General features: G+C 35.9%; 1 protein-coding gene across 1 annotated transcript; it reads left to right on the top strand.

The window, feature by feature from the left end:
• The first annotated feature begins 135 nt into the window (after positions 1 to 135).
• On the top strand, positions 136 to 24,767 carry LOC135468143 (uncharacterized). The gene is made up of 21 exons (XM_064746228.1): positions 136 to 280; positions 979 to 1,057; positions 3,012 to 3,156; positions 3,822 to 3,922; positions 4,480 to 4,500; positions 8,517 to 8,543; positions 9,075 to 9,139; positions 9,543 to 9,694; positions 11,158 to 11,261; positions 11,893 to 11,903; positions 13,938 to 14,061; positions 14,644 to 14,764; positions 15,357 to 15,448; positions 16,974 to 17,090; positions 19,290 to 19,355; positions 19,637 to 19,800; positions 19,911 to 19,995; positions 20,588 to 20,674; positions 21,066 to 21,167; positions 21,986 to 22,099; positions 24,381 to 24,767. The coding sequence occupies exons 2-21, from the start codon at positions 1,013 to 1,015 to the stop codon at positions 24,477 to 24,479; spliced, it is 1,842 nt and encodes a 613-aa protein (XP_064602298.1). The 5' UTR covers positions 136 to 280; positions 979 to 1,012; the 3' UTR covers positions 24,480 to 24,767.

The raw sequence follows: 24,767 nt of genomic DNA, 5'->3' as shown, positions 1-24,767 counted from the left end.
AAACTTTCGCTTTCACTCATGTCTGGTTTTAATAAAGCCCTAGTTGTTGTACGCGTGGCGAAAAGTTGAAAAAGGCTACATACGGTGTGACATAATGAAATTATTGAGAAAAAAGAAAAAGTCCAGCTTGTGTTAAAGTATAAGTGGGTATAGAAATGATTTGACCCACATCGCGGAGAGACCACAGTGTTGAAAGGCCTTATGGGATAGTGTCGTCTGCTTGATGAAAACAACGTGTGATAGAACTCGTCTGCAGCCTGGTGGACGGCTGACGTTTCAGGTAGGTCTTTTCACATAGTTTATCTGCATGACAACATTTAGCCTCATGCTGCAGCATTGAATGAGCTAATTTTTTTTTATTTCAATTTATTTTGTTTTCCTGAGTATGAAACATAGGTGATTGATAGCTGCATGGCACAGCGGCAAAAATTAAAGGAGATGCACTCAGACATAAAAAAAAATTGGCTAAAGCCATTGACTTGCATGCTGTAGTTCTTGACCTCATCTTTAGCTATTGACTGATGCGAAGTCACGAGACGAATAGCTAATGTAATCAACCACCGATATAAGTCATTATAACTGAGTAAAATGAGCCTTGTTAAGTGTCCTGTCAGTCAGTGTTAGCATTTCGAAGTTATTTTTACAGTGTAGCCTATATAGGCCTACATGTAATAGGCCCACAAAACTGCCACGTAAATGGAATGGGCTTAAAGTACGTAACAAAGAAGGTTTATCATGTACATAATTATGTACGTTTACCTAGAGCAAGCTTAGTTGATTTTTTATGGCCAACATAATTGGTGTGAGTGAAATATATTTGTCACCAATATTTCTTTTGTAGGCCTACATAGGCCTATAACAGTAAATGCATGTAGCTGGCCAATGTAATACATGTACATAAAATATCTATCAGTGGAAGAATTTGTTTAACCATATTTAGTTTGCAGTATTAAAATAAGGTTTCAATTGACATTTCAGACGGTCACAGACCTATTCACTAAAAAGAGGAAGGATGTCAACAGCACAAGCATTACGCTCACAGGAGAAGACTGGAAATGTAACTTTAATCAGATAATACTCAACCTTATAGCAAAAAGGAATACATTGAATTGGAATGACCAAATTTCATCAAGAGTCATGCACTCTTGTATACTCTTGTATTTAAAAAATATCTGGAGACTGTTCTTTAGCGGGGATTGATATACGTCGTATTTACAAACTGATATTCGGTCTGTAAAATTGAGTTTATAACCCTGTTTTGTCAGGTGGTTGAAAACTGAATATTTTCAGTAAAATTTGTTTATAAATTTTATAGGTTACTTATCATAAAATATGTATTATTACACGTTTTTTTGTCTCTTTACCTTTTAACCACTCAGTTTATTTCAAAATTCAGTCTGTGAATTGTAACTGTAACTCTTCACGTTGTTGTATTAAAAATAGGAAGTCATACATTAGCCTCGTTTTGAGGACACAGACAGAAATAACAGTAAAAGCGTTCTTGACTAGAGAAAAGCAGACCACAGGACCTTGAATTCAGTCCATAAATCTTACATGCCTTATACATATATATAAGAAGTAAAGGTATGAATTGACTTTTGACTGGCCCCACACAGTGTCTGTGAAATTCAAGAAATAAAGCCCTCAACTTCCAACTTGTCCACTTGTTGCCCTACCTAGGGCTGTTATCTGCTTGAATCCAATGTCAGTATTTCGAAATCAGTTGTTTTTTGCGCCAGTGTGCTACCTGAGCCCTTAGACATCATATATCGTTTGTGTCCACGTGTCATCTTGCTTAAACTAGAAACTTGTCAAGGCTATCTCCCTTTACCCAATTGACATGTGGGGTATGTAATTAGCGCCATCTGATGTGAGGGGCAGGGAACCAGCCAAGTTCTGGACCATGTTCAACAAATGGGGTGGGCCTTTGTGGCTCAGTTGGTTAGCCCGCTTGTGCAGCGCAATGACCCAGAAGCCTCTCACCAATGCGGTCGCTGTGAGTTCAAGTCCAGTTCAGGCTGGCTTTCTCTCCGGCTGTACTTGGGAGGATCTGCCAGCAACCTGCGGGTGGTCGTGGGTTTCCATCGGGCTCTGCCCAGTTTCCACCCACCATAATGCTGGCTGCCGTCGTGTAAGTGAAATATTCTTGAGTATGGCGTAAAACACCTATCAAATAAATAAACAAATAAATAAACAAATGGGTGGCTCAACAAGGGAAGTAACTCAATGTTAATTTAATTTAATTTTACTCAGTGTTAATGTAGGGCATATTTAAGTAAATAGAAAAATAACTAAACAGAGGGTTTTTTAATTAATTCTTTCACTGAAACTCACCTATAATTGTAGTGTGTGTAGAAAGTTGTTAACATTTTTGAATTCAACATTCTAGATCTACTTATAAGTTGTTGTTTATTCTTGCCCAACCTGTAAATGTAATTTGCATGCCATTGGTTGTTTTCCGAAAAAGTTAACAAATGAAACTGTGAAGTGAATGTTCATAGATATCTATAGAAACAGATAAGTACACAATACAACATAGAACTTGCTTTGGTTTTAAAAAAAATTAACTCAATCCAGATTCCTACCTGGTCCCAGTAAAACTTTCTTATACCCCTGTCGAAAATTCAAGTTTTGAATTTCATTTCGTAAAAGTTTGACATCAATGAATCCATGTTTAGATAGACTCTTCTACGATTGCTGCAATTAGATACTTAAACTTTTGGCTTGGATTGTTTCATATAAAAGTACGTTCAGATAAATGGTAATGAATTGTAGAGTGGTAGAATGGTAAATTTAGAGTATAAACATTATGTTTTATTTGTTTTTTACGCCATGCTCGAGAATATTTCACTTTATGGTGGGAGGAAACAGGGCTTATAATGGGGGGAATTCATGACCAGGTGCAGATTCCTGGCATACCTTCCCATGGAAGACCAGCCAGAGAGGAATATTACATGTGTATATACTTTTGTATTTTTATATTGTGTGGAACTTGGGATTTTTCTTTGCAGTGGTCAGCAATCTTCCCCAATGAGCAAGTGACTCAACAGCAGTCTGCATTGTTTGTGAAAAAGCTTCTAGCAGTAGCTATATCTAACATAACTTATTTGAGGGCAATATTTCCTGAGCATGCATTTGGTGATCGTTGCCTTGAAGGTAGGTTTCTCTCATCATGTTGGTTTTCAGGTTATTAAGTTAGAAGCAGTTGTAGACTGTTGGAAATCAAACAGGTTGCGAGCTACATAGTCGAGCCACAAGGTATTTTATGCTTTGTGTTTGGCCATGCTTTTTATCTTCTACAGACATTTATGACAGCAGACTGGCGCAATTCACAGATTTTGGTATTCCAAGCCCTTAGTACATGTATCTACCTTATATCTGGTGATGACTGGTAGGACACCACCTACTGTTAATCTGTAATTAGTTGATCTACATCAAAGCAACCCTGTATTCTACCTTTTTTATCCTAATTTTGATTGTTTATTGTTTAATTCTACAAGTCACTCAACATATGTTTGAAATCATTTAAAGCACATTCTTTTTAAATATTTAGTTTATTGCAGTATAATCAATACTTTTGACAACCATGTTAAAGTGGTAATGTCTACTTTGAAACTTCGCCTACATGGAATAAATGAATAAACTTGTTATTCATACCTGTATATACCCATAGACTCTATAGCACTTGAGGTCCATCATCTCAACTTCTTAATATCATAAGAGCAAGTAAGTACATTGAAATCAAATATACAAGTCATGTTTTTTTTTTTTTTTCAGAATGTAGCTTTTAGCATTTATGATTTTATACTCCCTCATTTCAGATTTAAACTTGAAAATTTTGAGAGATGATACATCTTGCCCTGGAGCATGTCAAGTCATCAAGTGGGTCAAAGGATGCTTTGATGCACTTGACAAAAAATATGTAAGCATATATGAGTTATACTGTTGTTTGATGCAATTCTGTGAAAATCACGAATGGGACACATACAAAAATTTGTTTACCACACAAACAGTTATTGAGAATGAAATGATCATTTGAAATTGGTTTAATTTTGTATGCTTAAAATTTTTTTCTAAGATACGCTTGTAGCCTTCTAATCAGCAGTTGTCTCCATCAGACCATCATTTAATGAAGTATTCATTCAAGGTTCAAAATAATGATGCGACAAAAACATGTTATGGTGTACATGTATGCTAAATATCCTAATTGTTCTAAAATTTGGGACAGATATTAGTAGTGTTAAAAGTAGAATATTATATTTCTTTACCAGCCTTTTGGAAAAGTAAAGATGCAAGTATGTTGTTTGTATGTTGTGTGGTGTTCTAACCACACAAGAAAAAAGAAACTCAACATACCTGCTAGAATTACATCACGTTTACTCAGTGTCTAAAAAATAAGACAAGTTGTATTATGAGTTTTAAAGCAAAAAAGTTTACCGAAAAATACAATTATAATTGGTTTTTAACTTTTTGTTGTAGCTGCGGATGCTCGTTATTGGTGTGAGTATAAGAAGCCAGAGTTTTAGATTTTGTAAAATAATATAGTTTGTGTAATAGACTTTGTAAAATAATGTACACATATGATTGAATTCAAAGTATTTCAGTTTGTATGTATCTATTCTATACATATACCTCAAACATGTTTCGGGGCCTCCGTGGCTCAGTCGGTTAGTGCGCTAGTGCAGCGTAGTGACCCAGAAGCCTCTCACCAATGCGGTCGCTGTGAGTTTAAGACCAGCCTATGCTGGCTTCCTTTCCGGCCGTACGTGGGAAGGTCTGACAGCAACCTGCGGATGGTCGTGGGTTTCCCCCGGGTTCTGCCCGGTTTCCACCCACCATAATGCTGACCACCGTCATATAAGTGAAATATTCTTAAGTACGGCGTAAAAGACCAATCAAAAAAAAAAAAAAAAAAAAAAATCAAACATGTTTCACCTGTAAAGGCCCTCACTGACGGGCCATTTTAGTGCTGGTTTGCTATGACTACCGTGTTGAATGCATTTCTCACTGCTTAGCCTTTGGCTGCAAGTCAAGTTGTTCATAAGGTACCTGATGAATAGCTAAGGTTATAATGGCAACTTTGGTTTCCTCCAGACCTAAATCCTGTTCTGTCATCTGATAAAAATTTCTTGAGTGTAGGATTAACACCAATCAAGTAAACAGATAATTATTTATTTATTTCTGTGTTTGTGTATTATTTACCAAGAGTCTGAATACAAATGTATAAACATTTGTGATTATAAATAAATGTTTAAGTGACTGCAAGGCGGGAATAAAGTCTGGGTGGACTTCTTTCCCATCATATATGTAGTTAAAAGTACATATTGCGAGTATAATTAGAGAAGAAAAACTGGACATGCATATATGTAACGATATGACAAGATACAAGGCTGGCTGATGGTGGTGTGATATAAATTAGTTTGTTGCTAGGGATCTGATTCCACAATAATGAGAAGTTTAGTTTATTTTTAAATAGAGAAAAAGAATTGATAGTTTGGAGATATTGGGGAAGTTTGTTCCATTCTCGAGGGCCTTTCGAATGGATGAAATATACAGAGAGGTTAGTTCTTCAAAAAAGTCCATGGAGATTTAGTGTTTGATTTCCCATAGGGTAAAGGTGTACATCAAACTACATTTTGAAACTTTGGAAGGATAAAGGGGCTATATATAAATTTATGGACAGTTTGGAGGCAAGAGAAAGTGTTTAGTTGAAATATATCAAGGATTTTTAGTTGTTGAAACAAGGGCAGGGTGTGCGTTAGTGTGTGTGATGAAGTTATAATGCGGATTGTCTGCTTGTGCAAAATATACAAGGGGTTTAGGTGAGTCCTGTAGGTGTTACTCCAAAGTGCATTTGCATAGGAAAGGTAGGGTAGAATTAGGGAGATGTGCAGTGTCAGAAGTGGTTGTTCATCAATTTCTTGACACGTTTTGTGATTCCTATGTTGCGAGAAAATTTATTTGAAGTGTATGTAATATGTGATGTCCATGACAGGTTAGCACTGAAAACAACGCCAAGAAACCTGAAATCTTCAACAAATTCTGTTTCATAGCTGTCTGTTTTTATTTTCGGTATATGTGAAGGGAGTAATTTCTTGTGCGGTTTAATGATCATGCATTAATATTTAGTACAAGCATATTGGCAAGGAACAAGTGTTGAACTCCAACTCACCTGTCGTAGTAACAATTTCCTGAATATTATAACCAGAAAAATGAAGGCTGGTGTCATTGGCAAAAAGAATGAAATTGAGAAGAGACTAAGAGTTGATTATGTTATTTGTATGGACTAAAAACTTAGGGGTCATAATATGGATGCCTGGGGAACTGCACAGTCAGTTGGTGACAGAGGTGAGATGGCCTCTTTATATTAAACACATTGTGACCTGTTGGACAGATAGCTCTTGAACTAGTCATTTGTTGTATCCTGACAGCCATAAGGCTATAGTTTTTGTAGCAATATATTATGGTTTACTGTGTCAAAAGGTTTGGACAGGTCAGTAAAAGTGACTGAGCTGAATTTGCGCTGTTCCTTGGCCAAAACTAATTTTTCGTATAGAACAGTGGCGCCGTGTACACTTGAATGGTTGGAAAACGGTATTGAGTATTTGTTACTATGGCATTTTTGTCTAGAAAATCAACTTGTTGAAGGGCGACTGATTTTTGTACAGTCTTGCTGATAGCAGGTAGTATCAAAATCGGACTGTAGTTATCATAAGTAGCTTTATCACCTTATTTAAAGATTGTTGTTACTTTACCTGTTTTTAGCAGTGTTGGGATAATGCCAGTTCTAAAGGAAAGGTTAATTGTATGAGAAAAGGGTGAAATAGTCTGAGACTGATTTCAACATATGACCTGGGACAGAGGATCGTAGTTCGCGGATAATACAGTTAACATCGGTCAGTGTCACTTGTGATAGGTTAATTTGCGTTATGAGCTTGTTGCAGAAAATCAAGAGGAGAAGTCATGATTTCAGTAAGTGACCAGATGGCAATACATAGTTTTAGGTGGCCTACCACTCTGTGCTGGGACACTTAATGAAATCGTTCAGATTTTTATTATTTTTCTTCCGTTATTGTGAAAGGCTTTTGAAAGCTTTAAGAGCTGTAAAAAGCAAAGTGGAAAAGTTGGATGTTGTTGAATTTGGTGATTTTAGGAACAAGGTTACGAGGCAAATTTGGACTGTTTTTGGTTAATGTGGTCATGTGACATGGCAGCCATCTTTATTTTGATCAAAACTTTTAAAATCTTCTTCTCAAGAACCAACAAACAGATTCTTTTGAAATTTGATCAACTTGTAGAGTGATCCTAGTCAGAACAAGTTTGAAAAAATCTTGGACATGCATTGAAAAATTTGGAAGCTCGCTATTGGTCAAACTTATGACGCCATAAAAAGTGTTTAAGTTTGATGATGTTTTCATCTATTCGCAATATTTGGCAATGCTGATTCTGAAGCTGCTTTCGAATTTTGCCTACCTTTGTAACTTTTTGAGATACGGCCAAAACCTTGTTTTAGTCGCGTAATTTCAATGGCCTCAAGAACAACAAAAGGTACAAACCTGAGACCTGCACCAGATTGAAGCCCAAGACATGTCATTTCTGGTGCATGCCAATGGATTTGAGCTACGATCTATAGTTTTCTTGCTAGAAATATTTAAATTACACCACCCTACATAAGAAATAGAAAACGGAGCCTTGTGCATGTAACATAGACTTTAGATGTAATTGTGCATTACTATACATGTGCTGCAGATAATCTCCTCCATATGTTGGCTGCCTGTTACTCAAACCGAAAAATGAACAGCTTTCCCCCCCCCACACCACAGCTATCAGCAGACAATTTTCAATGGTTGCATGTAAAGCCAGCCCTGTTCCCAATGCACCATGGGTAATTCTCAACAATCGTGACAGCATTCCCTCATACCACCATGCTATCAGGAATAAAAGTCCAAAGCCATGCCAAAAGATACTAAAAATGTCTATCCACACAGTTCAGGTCTAGACCATACATACATGTGAGGAAGAGATGGGCTTGAGGATAGAAAAGTAACTACGAAACCATACACCATGGCTTTAGACATGAACATACAACATTGCTTATTCCAGTAACTGGTTAGACCAAAATTTCATATTTTCATAGTCTTCTAACATTTCCTGTCACTTACGTGCACTCTGTCCATACCCGTTCTCAAAACTGAACTGAGTCTAGGCAAATCAGATGGGACCTAGAGTGGGGTAATTGCACACCATGTGTCGAGCAACCTGAAATGTACATACTTAATCATGTGTATGTGTACTTCGGCAGTTGAATAAAGCTATTTGTCGTTATATGTGTTAGCATCTGTTTGTAAACAGATGTTTTCCAAAGCTTGATTTTTCCGATTATGGCAAATTAGTTCAGTGCATTACTTTCATAGTGTCTTCTTATTTGACATTCATTTGGGCCTTAAATCTTGGCCACTGGTATCACTGTAAGGAATGTAAGAGCTTTAATTTATTCTTTTTTTTTTGATTTTTAGATATATTTGGACCCTGAAGACCAAGATGTAAGTTTATTCTAAATGCACTCTGCTGCTTGATTGACCAATGTAGGAGCAGAAAATGTTAACATTATGTAATACTTTTCATTTATACATGAATAGATTTAACACTGTACAGTTCATGAATGAAATTATTATTTATATTCTGTTTTGCTACACTTCGTTAAGACTTTTTGTTTTTTCCTTTATGTACAAAATCTGCTGAAGTTGTTTTAAGTTAACAGATTTGTCTGGTCTTTTTGATGCATTTGTGAAGGCCTCTGCATTTCAGAAAGCTCACTTTTCCAAATCTTTACCAGTTTAACACAGTGGTCTTTTTGGACATCATTATTCATCCTGTGTGAGCCTGTACAGTTAGGTAGAAAACTTTGATTTTAAATTTAATTTGGTAGTTAGCAAGCTAGAACAAATTTGTGGTGTAATAGAATAATTATTCATTGTTTTTATCAAGCAGGTCATGACAGATGCATGCACACTACTACCACAAAAAACACAAACAAATTGAGCCTTTTATGTCTTTTATTTTATTGCTTACAGACAGTTATTGAGTCTTATACCTTCAAGTTCTCGTACACAGAAGGTGGAGGAATTGACATCTACAGGTTGGTGACTGAGGATTTCAGGGGAATTCATTTGTAATTTTGATCCCAAGACATCATGCTAAATGAAAGATCGTAAAAAGTATATCACATTCCAGAGAAGGGGATAAAAAAAAAATTCGTGACAGAGTCACCTCATTGTGTGAATTGTTACAAATCATATCTCTATGTAAAGTGTTTAAAAGAAACGTTGGAACTTTATCATTTACTTAAACATGTTTCAAGAATGTATTTCTTTTATTTTATAGGTTATAACCCCTCACAGGTTGTCAGCAATAAGGATTATGGAATATTGTAGGAACATATATTTGTAATGTCATGCATCGATTTGTAAAAAAAAAGTTTCTCTTTTATCAGAAATCCATAGATTTACCTGTTTTTTTTTTTTCATGTCTTTTCATTACAGAAACGACAAGAAAGTTTCAAGTGCAGCCACTGCTGCAGAAACAAAGAAGGCAACTATAAGGCTGCTTAGAACCATTGTTGTGTTGACACAGACACTCAAATCATTGCCTGATGATGTCATGATGACTATGAAACTTCTGTACTTTGATGAAGGTAATCTGGCCAAGCTCAAGTAAATGTACATGCATATTGATAGTTATTACCCCTCGGCCAGTATTGGCCTAGGGATATTGTGGTAGAGTTTGTCGTCGGCCGTCCTTCTGCCTGTTTGCCCTTTCAAAGTTCACCAAACTTATACCACACGTACAATTTGTCCTGAGAAAGAACCTTTAGATTTTCAGTGACCTTCACCCATTTTTTCAAGGTCATTGGGTTCATCGATGTTAAATTTTGTAAAAGGTTTGTTAACACAATATATCAGGTTCACTAAGCATACCAAACTTTCAAACCTTGGCATGTCGATGAACACTGTAGTTTCAATTTCCATGACCAATCATTATTCCCTTTGACCATCCATCAGGTTGTTTGTCCGGCTATTTTCCGGTAAACCCTTTATCCCTTGACCAATTGAATTTACGTTTACCAAACCTGTATGACACTTACACTTTGTCACGAGGAAGAGCCATAATGATTTTTAGCAAGTTTGTTGTACTTTTGCCCATCTGTTCTCCATTTTCCTGTAAATATTTTTAACTGCATGTATTAAACAATGAGACCAAGCCCAACTCATACTGTCTTCCTCTCTGGCCGTAAGTGGGAAGGTCTGCCAGCAACGTGCGGATGGTCGTGAGTTTTCTCCGGGCTCTGCCTGGTTTCCTCTCACCATAATGCTGGCCGCCATTGTATAGGTGAATTATTCTTGATCACGGCGTAAAACATTAATCAAATAAATAAATAAATGAATTGAACCTATTTTGAATTTGTTACGTGTCCTTTAATAAGGCTATGGAGATTTTAGAGAATTACTTTGTATTTTATTTTGGTTTGCTGCCTTCAGTATCTTAAAGGAAAAGTCTGGTAAAGTTGATAGCCTTGCCTGACAGTGCAACCAAGGTTAGGGAATCCAGAATGGCCTGACTTTTGTGGTTGCTGTATGTGGCAGTACAGTTATTTTAATTCAGACCCTGGCAGTGAAGAACTCTAGCAAGGTGACGGAATTGAGACCTCCATTTTGACCAGTCAGCCAGATCATTTTGTCCAATCTGACCAATCAGTGTGATGATTTGTCTTTGTTTGTATATCTTTCTGGATATGGCGTAAAAGGGTCTGAGTATTTCACAATATTGACTGAGAGATGTAGTTTTGTTTTACTGTGTTGATTGTACACAAGTTCATGAAGACCAGTCTGTTAGGAGGGTGAAAAAAGTTATAACAACAAACACCAAGCCAGTGCTTGTGACAATTCATTGTAGGAGAAAGCGGGATGGCAAGTAAACAGACAACACCAATCTTCACTGTAGATGAGCAGGCTTGGCTTCAATAACAGAGACAATCGCCTGCATGGTCTGTAGAAAACTACACTTTCACTGACTTGTATATGACTTCAGATTAAAAATATCAATCAATGTTAAAGTCTTTTATTTTTATTATGTTGGAAACTTTGCTCTTTGCTGCAGTTACACCTGAGGATTATGAGCCCCCTGGATTTCGACCGTCTGATTCAGATACATTTGTTTTCGAAGAACAACCCATGAATATCAAAGTTGGGGATGTTGCAACTGTGAGTTTCTCTGCATACTTAAAGTTGACCCTAGGACAGTGGTCTTCAGACAATGACATGGTTGGCGAGAAAAATCATAGCACAGAGTTATGTCCCCTTAATGATGTTGCCATGTTATACATGTTGTACATATTTACATGATTGGTCCCAGGTATGATATGAATTTGATGATTGTTTGTAAAGAGCTACTTCAGTTCCAAGAGAAACTGAAATTTTAAAGAAAACTTTTCAGGACAGATATGGACCCATTGTTAAAACATATTTTTCAAATTTGATGTACATATATATTGCCATGTAATGTGTATTAGGTAACTTATTGAAGTGTACTCAAAAACTCTTTAGTAGTTTCTATACAGTTTGGATTATGCCTGAAAATAAGGCAGTTTTCATTGTTTCACATCATTTGTGTTAATTAATGTCCCAGTAATGGGGACCTGCAGCATCTGTTTGTGCATGACACAATGTCAGGTCAAAGCGGTAACAGAAATATTCTGTTTCCATATTGAATACAGTCCAAATTTTATTGATCCTTATCATTTAACCCTTCTTTTAAAATGCGGATGCTTTCAAGTATAGTTAACAAACTTCTTTCCTTCCATTTTTCATGTCAATGTTACCTTGAAAATAACAGCCTTTCCATTGGTAAGTTTCTCTATTTATGCTTTTTGAATGTGGAGATTTCCTTAGCATTACCTTTATTAGAAGACTAATCCCTACAAATACTTCTGTTTCCATTCTACCAGCCAGCTGTACTCAGTCATTGATAAGTGAAAAGAATTCCGGTCAACATGTCAGTTTCTGTTGCTGATTAAATGTTGTATACGCTATTCACTACCTACTGTGTATGTACAGAAGGCCAAAATTAAGAATGTGTTCATTGGGTATAACATGACCTGACCTGCCAAAAATGGCCTTAGTGTAAATTTTTTGATGGGATTTTGATAGAAGTTATTATTTTTTTTACTTTTCTTGCATGAATGTCAATTTCTTTAAATTGTCTTCATTAGCCAAAATAAAAATCCATATCAGTGTACCCAATTTTATCTGAAAAGCTCAACAGAGATGGCCCCACAACTGAAAGTTCTTTCACAAAACAATGAACATTGTCATAGATAACTTCAATTTGGTGCGTCAAAAAGGTACACGACTTTGCACATCAGCTTTTACATTGTAATTGATGCTAGCAGAGATACATGTAAAGACAGTGCCATTAATAAATCATTGTACCAGATGAGCTTTGAGTACTGTGTATCACATGCTCACCATATACTTACCCAAATTGGAATTCACCAGCACCCTACATGCATATCCATGTATATGTAGATACAATATAAATTGATATGAAACCCTGCTTGGTATTGCTTACCTGCTTGTGCCTAACTGTTTTTCAACTTAATCTGTCCGTCTGGTGTTTGAATTGTGCATGATATCTTCTGAACTTTTTGAACTTATCTCAAGTTTGGTTTCTTGGTACCTTTGAATGAAACCAAGTTTGGAATTATTTTTGCCCAAAAACTATTCGTCTGTCAGTCCATCCATCCATTAAGTCCAGCATATGGTTTCAGCCTGATATCTGAAGCACTAGTTTTTTTTTGAATATGTTATCCTCCAGTCCAAAAACGTACCACCATTATAAAATTAAAGCAATGTTGAGTACCAGCAGAAGACACATATCCATGTGTACTCCCACTTATAAGTGTCTCATGTGATTGTGTTTATTTATTTATTTATTTGATTGGTGTTTTATGCCGCACTCAAGAATATTTCACTTATACGACGGCAACCAGCATTATGGTGGGTGGAAACCGGACACAGCCCGGGGGAAACTGCACGACCATCCGCAGGTTGCTTACAGACCTTCCCACTTACGGCCAGAGAGGAAGCCAGCCTGAGCTGGACTTGAACTCACAGCGACCGCATTGGTGAGAGACACCTGGGTCATTAAGCTGCCATGTGATTGTGAGGTATGCAGGGTATTTTCAGGCACACTTTTATGCAGATATGATAGTTGGTTGTGCACCGTTTACATACCTCATACTAATTCTAGTTTCACCTTTCTTCATGTAATTTGTCCAAACACAACTTATCCATCGCTTAATAAGTACTCTTCATTATAATTTGATTAATAAAGAAACTATACCGGAGATGTTTGCCTAAAAAAAAAACATATTTGCTAATCAAATAAAATTTTTTCTATTTACTTAACATAGCTCAAATTATTGCCTTTCAGTAAATATCAGACTCGGATCTGTATTATTTGTAGTGTAAAAAATGATTCTTAAGTTTGAAAAAATCATAATGCAACCTGCTTTATAAATATTAGGAACTTCAGTTTTGAACAATAATTTTTGTACAGACAAGAGCTGATCGGCTGATTTCAGATGAAATCAGGATTTTCAAATTGTCTAATCTTTGATGAAAATGGCCAAAACTAATTGTTTTTAGTTTCTCTTTTGTGTGATATTTTGTGAAAAGTAATTTTTTTTGCTAAAAATCTCCAGTATAGTCTCTTTGAGCAATGGTCCAATTTTATCTGGGATTAAGAAAAAAAACTTATCTGTTTATTTGATAAGAGGAGACAATTACACATCAGTTCTGCCCTTGAGTGTAAGTAGAAATTTGAGAAAAAATTGTATGATGTAGCATTATTTGGTGTTTTTTTTTTCTCCTGTTTAGTGTTAAAATGAGAATTAAAACAGACAGTAAACAGTTTGAGCTCAAAAGTGATGCTGAAGAGGATGCTAAAATTGAGGACGCCACTGACGGCAAACTTGAAGTGGAGAACCAAGATATTGACATGGTTTGTTTATTTGCAACTCCCTGGTTAGGTCAAGGAAATCCAACTTTACATTTAATAGCTATTTAGCATGATCATGTGACAGATTTTTATAGACCCCATGGAGTACTCTGCTGACAGGGTTGTTACTGGCCAATTCATCAGAGGCATTGCTCTGTGTATCCTGCTCTGGATTTCTGTTTATCTAAATGCCATAAGACTGTGAATCAACATATAAGCCTGGTTGAGTATGGCATTAAACTTCACTGAAGTAAATACATGTTATGATAGAAATGGACTGAATGATTACATTTTCTTTGTCTGTTATGGTTCAGAGTAATCAAGACGGCAGATTTAATCTTCTTTTGTTGATAATTTGATGATTATTGTTGATGATTATTTTACTCAGCATTGTAAATAAATCACCCACATGAACTATAAATTGGTGATGTGATATACGTTTGTAAATTCTATACTTTTCGATGTAATCATGAAAACAATGATTATCTTTCTTAATATTAAAGATGCTCAGTGTCAAAATACTAGTAGCAATGATTGGCTTCTTATGAATATTTTAGTTACTTTTGTTAATTGTTTTCCTTGCAGAAAACAGATGAAATGACCACTAGCACAACCTTGGAGACAGAAAACTCTGGAAAGAAGAAAGAACCAGCTCTGGTACCTGAACATTGTGAGGATATCCCCTTGCAAAGCCCAGCCAAACCAGGTGAAGCCAAAAATTAAAAAGTTTGTGTGCAGTTAGTTAAAGAATTTTAGGAAAGTAGGTTGGTTTATGTTATATTATTTAATTCCCTAAAGACTGGATTTTGTTGATAAAATGTCAGTTTTGGAAAAGTAAGGCTGAAAGAGTTGTACTTTATGGAAAAGTTATTCTAGAAATTATTTCTTAATTGCTGCAGTCTTTGAGTTTAATCGTCAGGCCTAACGCAAATGTGTGACATTGGATAGGAGAAACACTGACCTGCACAACAATACCAAACAAGCATGGCACTTTACACTTCCATTTCCCAACCCCAGCGGTTGGCTAAATAGTTGGAAAGCATGAAGACATTGTCACATGTCTTTATATGCTTTAAGACGTCATCACCAGTTCAGATAACCAATCCTCAGTTACTGTTCAACCAATTGTTATTTACAGTGTTAGTAAACATATTGGATATTCCTTTCAGCTCATTTGTTTTAAAGGGAGGACTGCTGTCTTTTGAAATGCTTACCCTAGTTCTTAAATATATAAGGGATGTAATCATTTGAAAATTTTTGATGTTTTTTGTCTGAGTCATCTAATTTACCTGTAACAGGACAGAAAACAAGCAAGAAGCCATCAGGACCAGAAGCGGAAATGGAAGATGATGATGAACTTGGAGTCAAATGTCCTTGTGGTTGTAATGAGGTTTGTGTTATTTAAACTTTTGTTTTATAATTTCAAAGAAAATAGATAAGGTGCATTGATAATGGGCAAAAGTTTCCAAACAAAACACGCACAGCTTAAGGGTGTAATGGCCTGCAATCCATTGGTATTAACTGCATTTAATCGAATGACATTCTCTGGAAATACATAGGAATTTAATGTGTATTGTGGGGAAACACATTATACTCGGTGTAAAACCAACCCTACCCGGTAACGCAACAAAATGTCAGTTTTGACAAGGTGGCAGTTTATGGAAGGTTCTTATGGAAGGCTGAACAACTACAACACCTACTTCTAGTGGAGGTAGTACAGGAGTCAGTACTAACCAACAGGGGTCAAAATGTTAGGTTATTCACTTGTTTTTAAGAACTCAAAATAAAAATGATAACCTCAAACTGAGGCCAGGTGATGAAAAAGGCGTTACTGTACCATGAAAATATCCCTTATTTCAGACACATAAATGACTGACTGTTGTATTTTATCTACTTCCATGTTGTTGTAAAATGATATAAATGGGATCTAAGACATTCCACACCTTTAAATCATTGTTGATGACCCAAATTTTTTTTGAGATCAACACTCTGAAGAGCTCAAAATATTAAACATTTTGACCCCTGAAGAAGGTGAATTAAGTTTCATTTGTCTCAGATCTATTGTTTTTATGTACACAATGGACTAGATGTAATAAAAGACAAAAAAAAAGTGTTGTCATTTACCTGGGAATTTGTTTCATACTTGCAAATTTGTTTCATACTCGCCAAGGTAGAAATGCTGTCTTAGGATATGGCTCCCTGTAGTTTGTCCCATATTCTTTAGCTCTGTGTCAGTTTTGGACAAATAAGGCTGAATGAGTTGAACTTTATCAGTCGGACATTTCCATATAACATCTCTTTATAGTCACTGTCACTCTAAGCAGGTTGGTGATCCATAGTTGATTCAATGAAATATGGGAAACAAAATGACAGAAAGCCACAATACTGCATTATTTCATGTCCTGAATTGCTTAATGTCGTCTCAGCTAATGACTACCACCAAGTGAAGTGTACAGATCAAAGTCAAGTTCAAGAGAATTTCTTCATCAGTTCGAGGAATTGTTCACTAGGAGGATTATCTCCCTACTCTGATTTCTCTGACCCCCAGCGGTGATAAAGGCAATTGTCTGGAGTCGGCAAGCAGGATGTTGTGTTGGATTATATAAAGTGGATTAACATGCACTAGATACAATGGGCACTGGAAATCGTGGTCGGTATTCACAGTAGACAAGTATTAGTTTATTTAAAAAAATACTATTGATTGTAAATGGAGATAAAAGCAGACCAAGCAGCATGGACGATATTGACCAGATGTCCTTTTTTATATGTGTCGAGTTGGGAAGTTTGACTTGATATGCATTTTTATGAGCTGGTAGTCTTTTACATACATTTATCATATTCAAAGATGTGAGTGTATGTTTGCATGAAGAATGTGAAAGTTTGTGGTTTGAACAATCGATTTATTTCTATACCAGGATGATGGGCTTATGATCTTGTGCTCTATATGCAAGTTTTGGCAGCATGGTGTATGCTTCAAGATTATGGAAGAAGAGGATGCTCCAGAGAATCACATTTGCAGTGATTGCAGTTCAGTAAGTACATATGGATGCGACTTTTAAATCTTTTGATTCAGGGTGAATGAAGGCACATATTCATATTGATGATTTCATTTAATCAGTATGTTGAAACTATAAGCTCAGAATTTTGGTATTCTCTTAGGTTAAGAGGTAGATGTTTCATGTTTCATTTAGGAATCATAATGGCGCTGAATCAGAACTATGCTTTAGTTTTCCCAAACTTTATGTATCTTCAAGACATCCTAGTTCTGTCGTTTTAAATAAGTCTCTGGCTGTACAGGTAAATGTGTCATAGCATAGACATGATTTTTTTTCTCACTCAAAAGCCATATTAAAGATCATCCAAATAAAGTCAGACTGCACACAGGCTTCAGATTGCTGTATGTGAAATCCTGTCAGATCTTCTTGAGAATGAAGTTTCTAGACATTTGTCAATTCAGGGCTATATTAGGAGAGTTTGGAACTGGGTTCTTTCTTATGTTGCCTGTTTGTGCCTTTAATGTTCAGATTACACACCTTTTTCAGTTGAAATTGTTGACAATCTAATTTTATTCTAATGGTCATAGAAAAGACAAGGATGTTTTCTTGGGTTTTCCTGTGTGAGACGTATGAAATATAACATCAGAGTACCCTAATTCCACAAGCTTTTCACATGTTAAAGACCAACTTTCAGTGCAAGGTATGCACATGTTTAATTTGATTTTGCAGTCAAAACTGCATGGTTGGAATGGCCAATTTCACGGCTTCATGGAAAGTATAGTTTTACCTCTCAACAAAGAATAATGCCTTCAGAATATGTGTGAAAACAGCTTGCAAACATGTGAAAAGGTTGAGGAATTACAGTAGGCCTAGTCAGTTTTATAGTTTTATCTGAATTTAATTACTTATTGGGCATGTCATGAAATCAGATTTGTCTACATCATGCTTGCGTTTAAATTGGTTCCACTTTTAAAGCCCAAAAAACACTTCAGATTTAGGCAGTGAAGCCATTATGATATCAGCTAAATTGGTATTTCAAGTTCACACAAGTTAAGGTCAGGTGGAGACTGTTGCAGACTTTTGTATTCATGTATACAAAGGAAAATGAAATGACAGCATCATGTGTAGGCCTGCAACAATCTGAATAGAAATTTCATATAACCTAATGTGCATTGATAATTGTATTCCTTTATTTTAAGCTGGATTTATGCAAAGTTTTAAGTCAGTCTCTAATGTTGATTAATCACTCGGATTTTTGACCACGTAGCAATATGGGTCATTTACTTTAATATGGAGAGGCCCAAATGCAAAATGACATAACGTGAATGTCCCACTTATTGCAAATTTGCAATTATTTTTTTTATCTCAGACAAACTAACCGTGGCCACAGGACTATAGATATCTTAACAGTATGAATCTGATTTTGAACATGGTTTTCTAACATACATCAGCATTTTTGACTAAGAACTAAGAAACAATTAGATATAATCAGTGTTCAAAAGCCAGTTATGTTTCACACCCAATCATAAAATAGTTACTCGCACCATAACTACATGACTTCTGTTCACAGGTTTATATGGCCACACGGGTGTGAAACTTTTGCCCATTTGATCTGTTATTGATTCAGTTGCCCTCACCTACAATCAAAGTTTCTGACTTCATACTTTTCCCTCATTACAACACTGTTCTTGGGGGAAATACATTATATATATGGCTGTACATTGAAAGGTGTGCCTGCGGATGGTTGTGGGTTTTCCCTGGGCTTTGCACGGCTTTCTTCCACCATAATGATGGCAGCCATCGTGAAATGTTATTAAGTATGGCTTAAACACCAATCAAATAAGTAAATAAATAATATATGTGGAACTGACATCTAATGTCATGGTTGTAATTAAATAATGGGAGTCACATGGTAACCAAGCTTTTTGAAAATTTGAAACTTTTCACAGATGCGTGCAATATCTTCAAGAAGAATTTTGGAGACAAAATTTTGCCTGTTACATACATGAACGCTGAAGTGTGCACAATGAAGCATGTTATAATGAGGGAGAATTTTATGTTTATACATCCATAGGGTGGCTGTCTTAAAGTTTCTGATCATGTATGTGGAAATGAACTATTGTTTTATTTATTCCAGAAAACACTTGAATACCCTTTCTGGACACTGGGAGAATTATTGAGGGTACAAGTTAGTACTTACATTAATGTTCAGGTTTTATCTTTTGTGTTCTACAGGTAGACAACATTGGTGGTGAAGTAACTGATCCTTACCTCATTGGCCTATCCCCAATAGCAATTCAGGTAATAATGCATATTACGGTTCGCTTATGCATATTACATTCACCATATAATATATAACAAGTTCAATTTAATAACTACATACATATATTTCCATTTTCCGACTTCCTTGAGTGTGATCGGTAGTATGGAGTATAATTTTCTCAACATTTTCAAGTGCACCATCTGTTGTCAGTTTTAGAAATTTGTTACAGCGTAAATTACTCCTTGTGATGGAGTATGACTTTTTGGACTAGATGTTGCAGGTGTTAACCATGATTCACTTTGTATTTCTAATGGATTAGGCAACGTGTCTGTGGAGACGTGCTCTGATTGCTTGCACTGACAGTACTAGGGTGGTGGCTCCAACCTTTTCCAGAAGACTTGGAGTAGAAATGACTGTAGCTCAAGGCCTACTTAACAGACTTGAGAAGGAAGGATTTATAAAAAATCCTACAAAGGGTAAAAGGTAAATGATGGAATACTTTTGCACTGTTGCTATATAATTTGATGTCAGTCCACTTTTTAGCTGTTTTTAAAAACAAAACTTCTCTTTACTGGATTGAAATTGTTTTGTAGGTTGGGCAAAATAGTAAACAAGGACAAGATTCTGTCAGATGGTGTCAAGAAGTACTTCAAAAAGCAAAAAAGTGATAAAAGAAAGGTAAGGTTTTCTGTATTTGTTCGGCTCTTATGCTGTACTCTTCAATTGGAACTTCAGTCGTATTATAGCGCTCAAGTTCATTAAAGTGAAGAAATCGGCACAAGCTATATGTAAGACTACACCTTCCTGAGTAGAACCACTGCAAAGTCAGCAAGATGTTGATTAAAAACACTGCAGCTGAGTAAATTGTAACATATTTTATGAAACTTAGTTGTGTACTTAAACCTTAACAACTCTTTCAGTATTATTTTTAGCAGATTGCATATTATCGCTCCTTGCTTGTGTAAACAGAAGATGTAGCCTGATTGTAACAGGAGGCATGGAGTTTATCATTATGATACTGTTTTAAGCTATTTATGTTATAGATTTATTGTGTAAAAAAACAACTGTAGTAAGTGCCGCAACAGCATCGAAACATACATGTAGTATGTGACAGAATTCTTTGCAGAAAGTCGACAAGCAGACATGATGTGGATCCAAACTCATAAACAGAACTGAAATGTTTTTATTTAGAACCAGATGCTGGCATATAGATAATATCACTTAATATCACTATTATTTGAGAATTTCAATTAGAAATATATTTGTTCAGATGGAAGCAGAAAGTGGTTCCAAAAGAGATTGCTCTCTGAAGAAAAGTGAACTGTTTGAGGATCCTGAAAGCACCACCACAAAAGAGGTAAATTCACAAAACTAATCTAGCTTCATATTAGAGCATGCACATGTGTCAGTTTATTTATTATTCTTTGAAATTTACAGATCTGCTTGTTGGTATTAATGATTATTATATGTTATTGATGTAGGTCTGTTCCGAAGGAGTCAAATCAACCACACTCTAAACAGGCCTCTGATACATATTAAACTAAAAGGGATGTATGAACTGTTTCAAAGACAAAGAATTATCTGTAAATATCCTTAAATTTATGAAATCTGTAGCATATAGATAAATGAGCAGTTGTTAGCTGCTTATGAAGTACTCCTCTGTGTTGGCCATTTTTATTAGCATTTTCATGTACAAGTCAGTATGTTTCTTAAACTGTTATAAAGCAGTTGTTTTAATGGCCTTACAGATTGATAATCTTACAGAAATGACTGAAGGTATCACCTTGGCTGGACGGAAAAAGAAGATTTCCTCTGCAGAGAGGAGTAATGCGAAATTAAATGAAAACAAGGTGACCCATTGTGATCCATTATATATTTAATATTTCAAAATATTTCTAAAACCCAAACTTCTGAGTTAAGAGATCATCATCTATATGATGTAAGATATTAGGTGAAAGGACGTTTGCCATGCATGCCTCCATGCGTACGAAAGTGCTGTAACTTGTTTAGCTATTATTATCAGGGGAAGCAACTCTTTGCAACACGTGTCTTGTAGCACGGCTGAAAAAATGGGGTGTATCTTTGCAGGAGGTTCCAGTGCCAGTATGTTTACAGTGCTGCCTTATAAGCAAAATTGGCATTTCAGCACTTTCGAAAGTTTATGCAGATTTTGATGAGACTAGGTGGGGGCTGCCGCAGACGAACTCGGGTAAAAGGCCTGAATATACATCTGCATTGTCTAGTCACACGTATAAATTTTCCCACATATTATGTAAATCTAGATATATATCTGCCATTTTTATAAAGGCAAGTGGTCTTCAGTGACTGTTAGATTGCAAAAATGACCACAAGTGTCATCAATTGCTTATTATCCTCAAGACCCAGCAGTTGTTAGAGCAGAGGATTCTACAAATTCCCTGTCCAAGGTGGAGTTTCCAACCGCACCTTGATTGTCCTTGTGATTGATAGGTAAATAACTTAACCAATTGGCCACAGCCGGCACTCCTCTTTGGCTTCAGTTCACTGACGGGTTTTTATTGGCTTTTAACTAATGCCTTAATGGAAGGCAGATAGGAATTTTTTTGTTTTAAATAAATGTCTAATATTTATATGTGTGTATATAGCATGACACCCTCTGATGAATAAATTTAGATATTTGGTTGTGCAGGTTCACCACAGTCCACGCTTGAGACAGAATGATTTGACAGATGACAAACGTGAACAGCAGACACGTGGTGAGAAGCGAAGAGGGAAGAAGCGAGCCATAGCCAAGAGTGATTTGGTAAGATTTCTTCCAGCATGTTGAGAATAGTTGAAAGAACACTGCATACCATTATCCTAAAGGTTATTAATTTTTCATGGGGGTGGGGGGGGGAGGGGGTAGAGTTAATCTAATAGACACTTGCAGGGATATTGTATAGGCACCTGGATTTGACTGATATCGTCCATTCATATTGAACTCTAATTGCATATCTTTCACTATGCATATAAAACTTGTTTACAAATGGTGATACTTGATCATCTTATTTCTTGATCTCTTACCTTTCCTTAAAGTCATGAAATCTGACATGCTTCATCTAGCTTCCTCGGTTAGCCAGATTCCTCATTTTATTTCACTTTGTTCATGTTTGTTCCTCAAGACATTGACACGTTGATCGATTTGTGTTCATTTCTAAAGACCCATTAACAGTGGCCACACCATAGGACACTCTTCTTTGTTTAATGTTATCATTCATACCACCACATCAGGCCCACAACCATGCTGTAAAATAAAAATGATAATGATCCTATTTTCCTGCCAGCTTGCCTCATACTGTGGTGTTTTTAACCTATAAAAACTGATCTTGAATACCTTGCTCTGAATATCTGTACGTGCAGATGATGGAGTGCTGCACTAATGACTGCTATGAGCTTCTATGATTGTCATGTCTCTGATCTTCCATGTGAACACAGAAACACATCATGCAGTGGCTGCATCTAGTTTGAAAGAGGCTTTTTTTTTTTACAAAGCTGAAGGTTCAAACCATAGCATGTACAAACATATTATATTCAGCTACCTGCAAAATCAGTGATAAGTGCTGAAAATCAAAATTTCGTCATTGATTTGTAACACCATTAGTTCTATACATGGATATGTTGGACATGTGTCTTTTTGCAAAGAAAATGTTGTTAAAATACTTTCTCTGATTCATAATGGTCATAAAGAACTGATTGCTCCGGTTCTTTCCTACTTAAAGACAGTTGCCATTCTGGACAGTGGGCATTGAGAGTATTTGTAATTTGCTCTACAATAACAGCACCACATGCATTTAGAACAAATTTATGTGCAGTCAAAAAGTCCTAAAAAGAAGCAACTGATGTCTGTACTGAAAGGAACAATCATATTTCTTAAATTGATTTTAGTACCTAAATGACTACCGGTACAAAATACAGACCTAGATTCTCTTTGGTTATCACAAATAATGTGATGTAAGAAAGTATTCAAAATTATAAGAAGAAGTTTGAAATTGTTTATTTTATTTCAGTCAGTTATAGTTCTTTTATGGAGCCTTTTAAAGGGACATTGTGAAAATAGATCTCCAAGAATGCTTATCTGGGTCTGCCATATGAAAGTCGGGGCCCCAACTTTCAAACTCGAAGCCCCAATGTTAATATCGCTATCCTGACTGGTAAACTGACTAATTTTAAAAGTTTTTTGTCACTTTTACATCTCCTTACTCCTTAGATCCCACATCTTGGTGAGAATGGCTGAAAACTCACCTAATTGTCCGTTGGTCTCTCACGTAATGTGTTATGAGACTTTTAAACTTCGGATCCCCCACATTTACTTGTTGACAATTGTTTTTTCCATAAAGTCACTTTTATAGCTTTGTACTCCTTGAACCCCATGTCTCAGTGTTCCAGCTTTGAATGGCTGAGAAATCGTCTGTGCCAATTATGAAGTTCAGGTTTGTTGAGTTGTGGAGCCCACATGGCCCCTGGACCCATGTCTAACGTGCTGGGAACGACTTTTAAACTCAGTACGCTGACGTTAAGTACCAAGCGTCAGACATAATTAAACCCCCATTATACTCATCAGTCTCCATCTCTCCAACAGAATTTCTTAACATCTAGCAATGAAACCATACTGCCGTATGACCATACATATAGCTACAAGATATGTATAAATAAATTTGGTTTGTTAAGGTTATATTATACTAAACAGAGTGTTGATCACAGTTTAGGATATACTGAAGTTACTCTCCATCAGAGCCCATTATGATTTAGAAAAGTAAAAAAGTTTTCCAGCTGCATTTTCCTTGCGATAGTATGGACGTCTAACATATCAATGTGTTGAGCTTGTTGTATTACATGTCTCTTTGTCAGAATGTAATTTTCTTAGTGAGAATAAGTGATTTAACAAAGAGGTTCTTTACCATAATCAAAGTCCTGTCTGCATTAGTGCTAAAGTAGCCTGTGCTATGGTAAGTTCAAAAATTAAATCCTGAATTAAAACCGTGAATGAAAGGCTTCTAAATTTTATGTTTTTGTTTAACGTAAGTTATTTCCATATTATTTTGTAGGCTTCAGAGTTTGAAGTTTCAAACAGCCAGGATGTAGATTATGACAGACATTCCAGGAAGAGGAAAGCAAGTGTAGCTTCAAGGGCTATTATGGTCTAATATTAGCCATTGTATTTGGAGTTTTCTTACATGTATATATATAAGCCAGACAACTGTTAGAAAAGACATTTTTTTTAATTTTTGAGTCATTTATTAAAGTTTATAAATAAATTATTATGACCTTATATCCAGCTTTGACTATGAAGGCCATTGTTCAAACTTGTTTAATCATTATTCCATACATGAAGCAGTGCTCAGATTATTGTACAGAAAATTGTTGTTGAATGTTGCTGTTATTAATGATATTTTGAATCATTAAAGCTAGCTTAAAGCTTCTGTGATATACTA

Source organism: Liolophura sinensis, chromosome 6 (genome assembly GCF_032854445.1).
Source record: "Liolophura sinensis isolate JHLJ2023 chromosome 6, CUHK_Ljap_v2, whole genome shotgun sequence".
NCBI lineage: Eukaryota > Metazoa > Mollusca > Polyplacophora > Chitonida > Chitonidae > Liolophura > Liolophura sinensis.
This window is presented reverse-complemented; position numbering and strand designations above follow the sequence as displayed.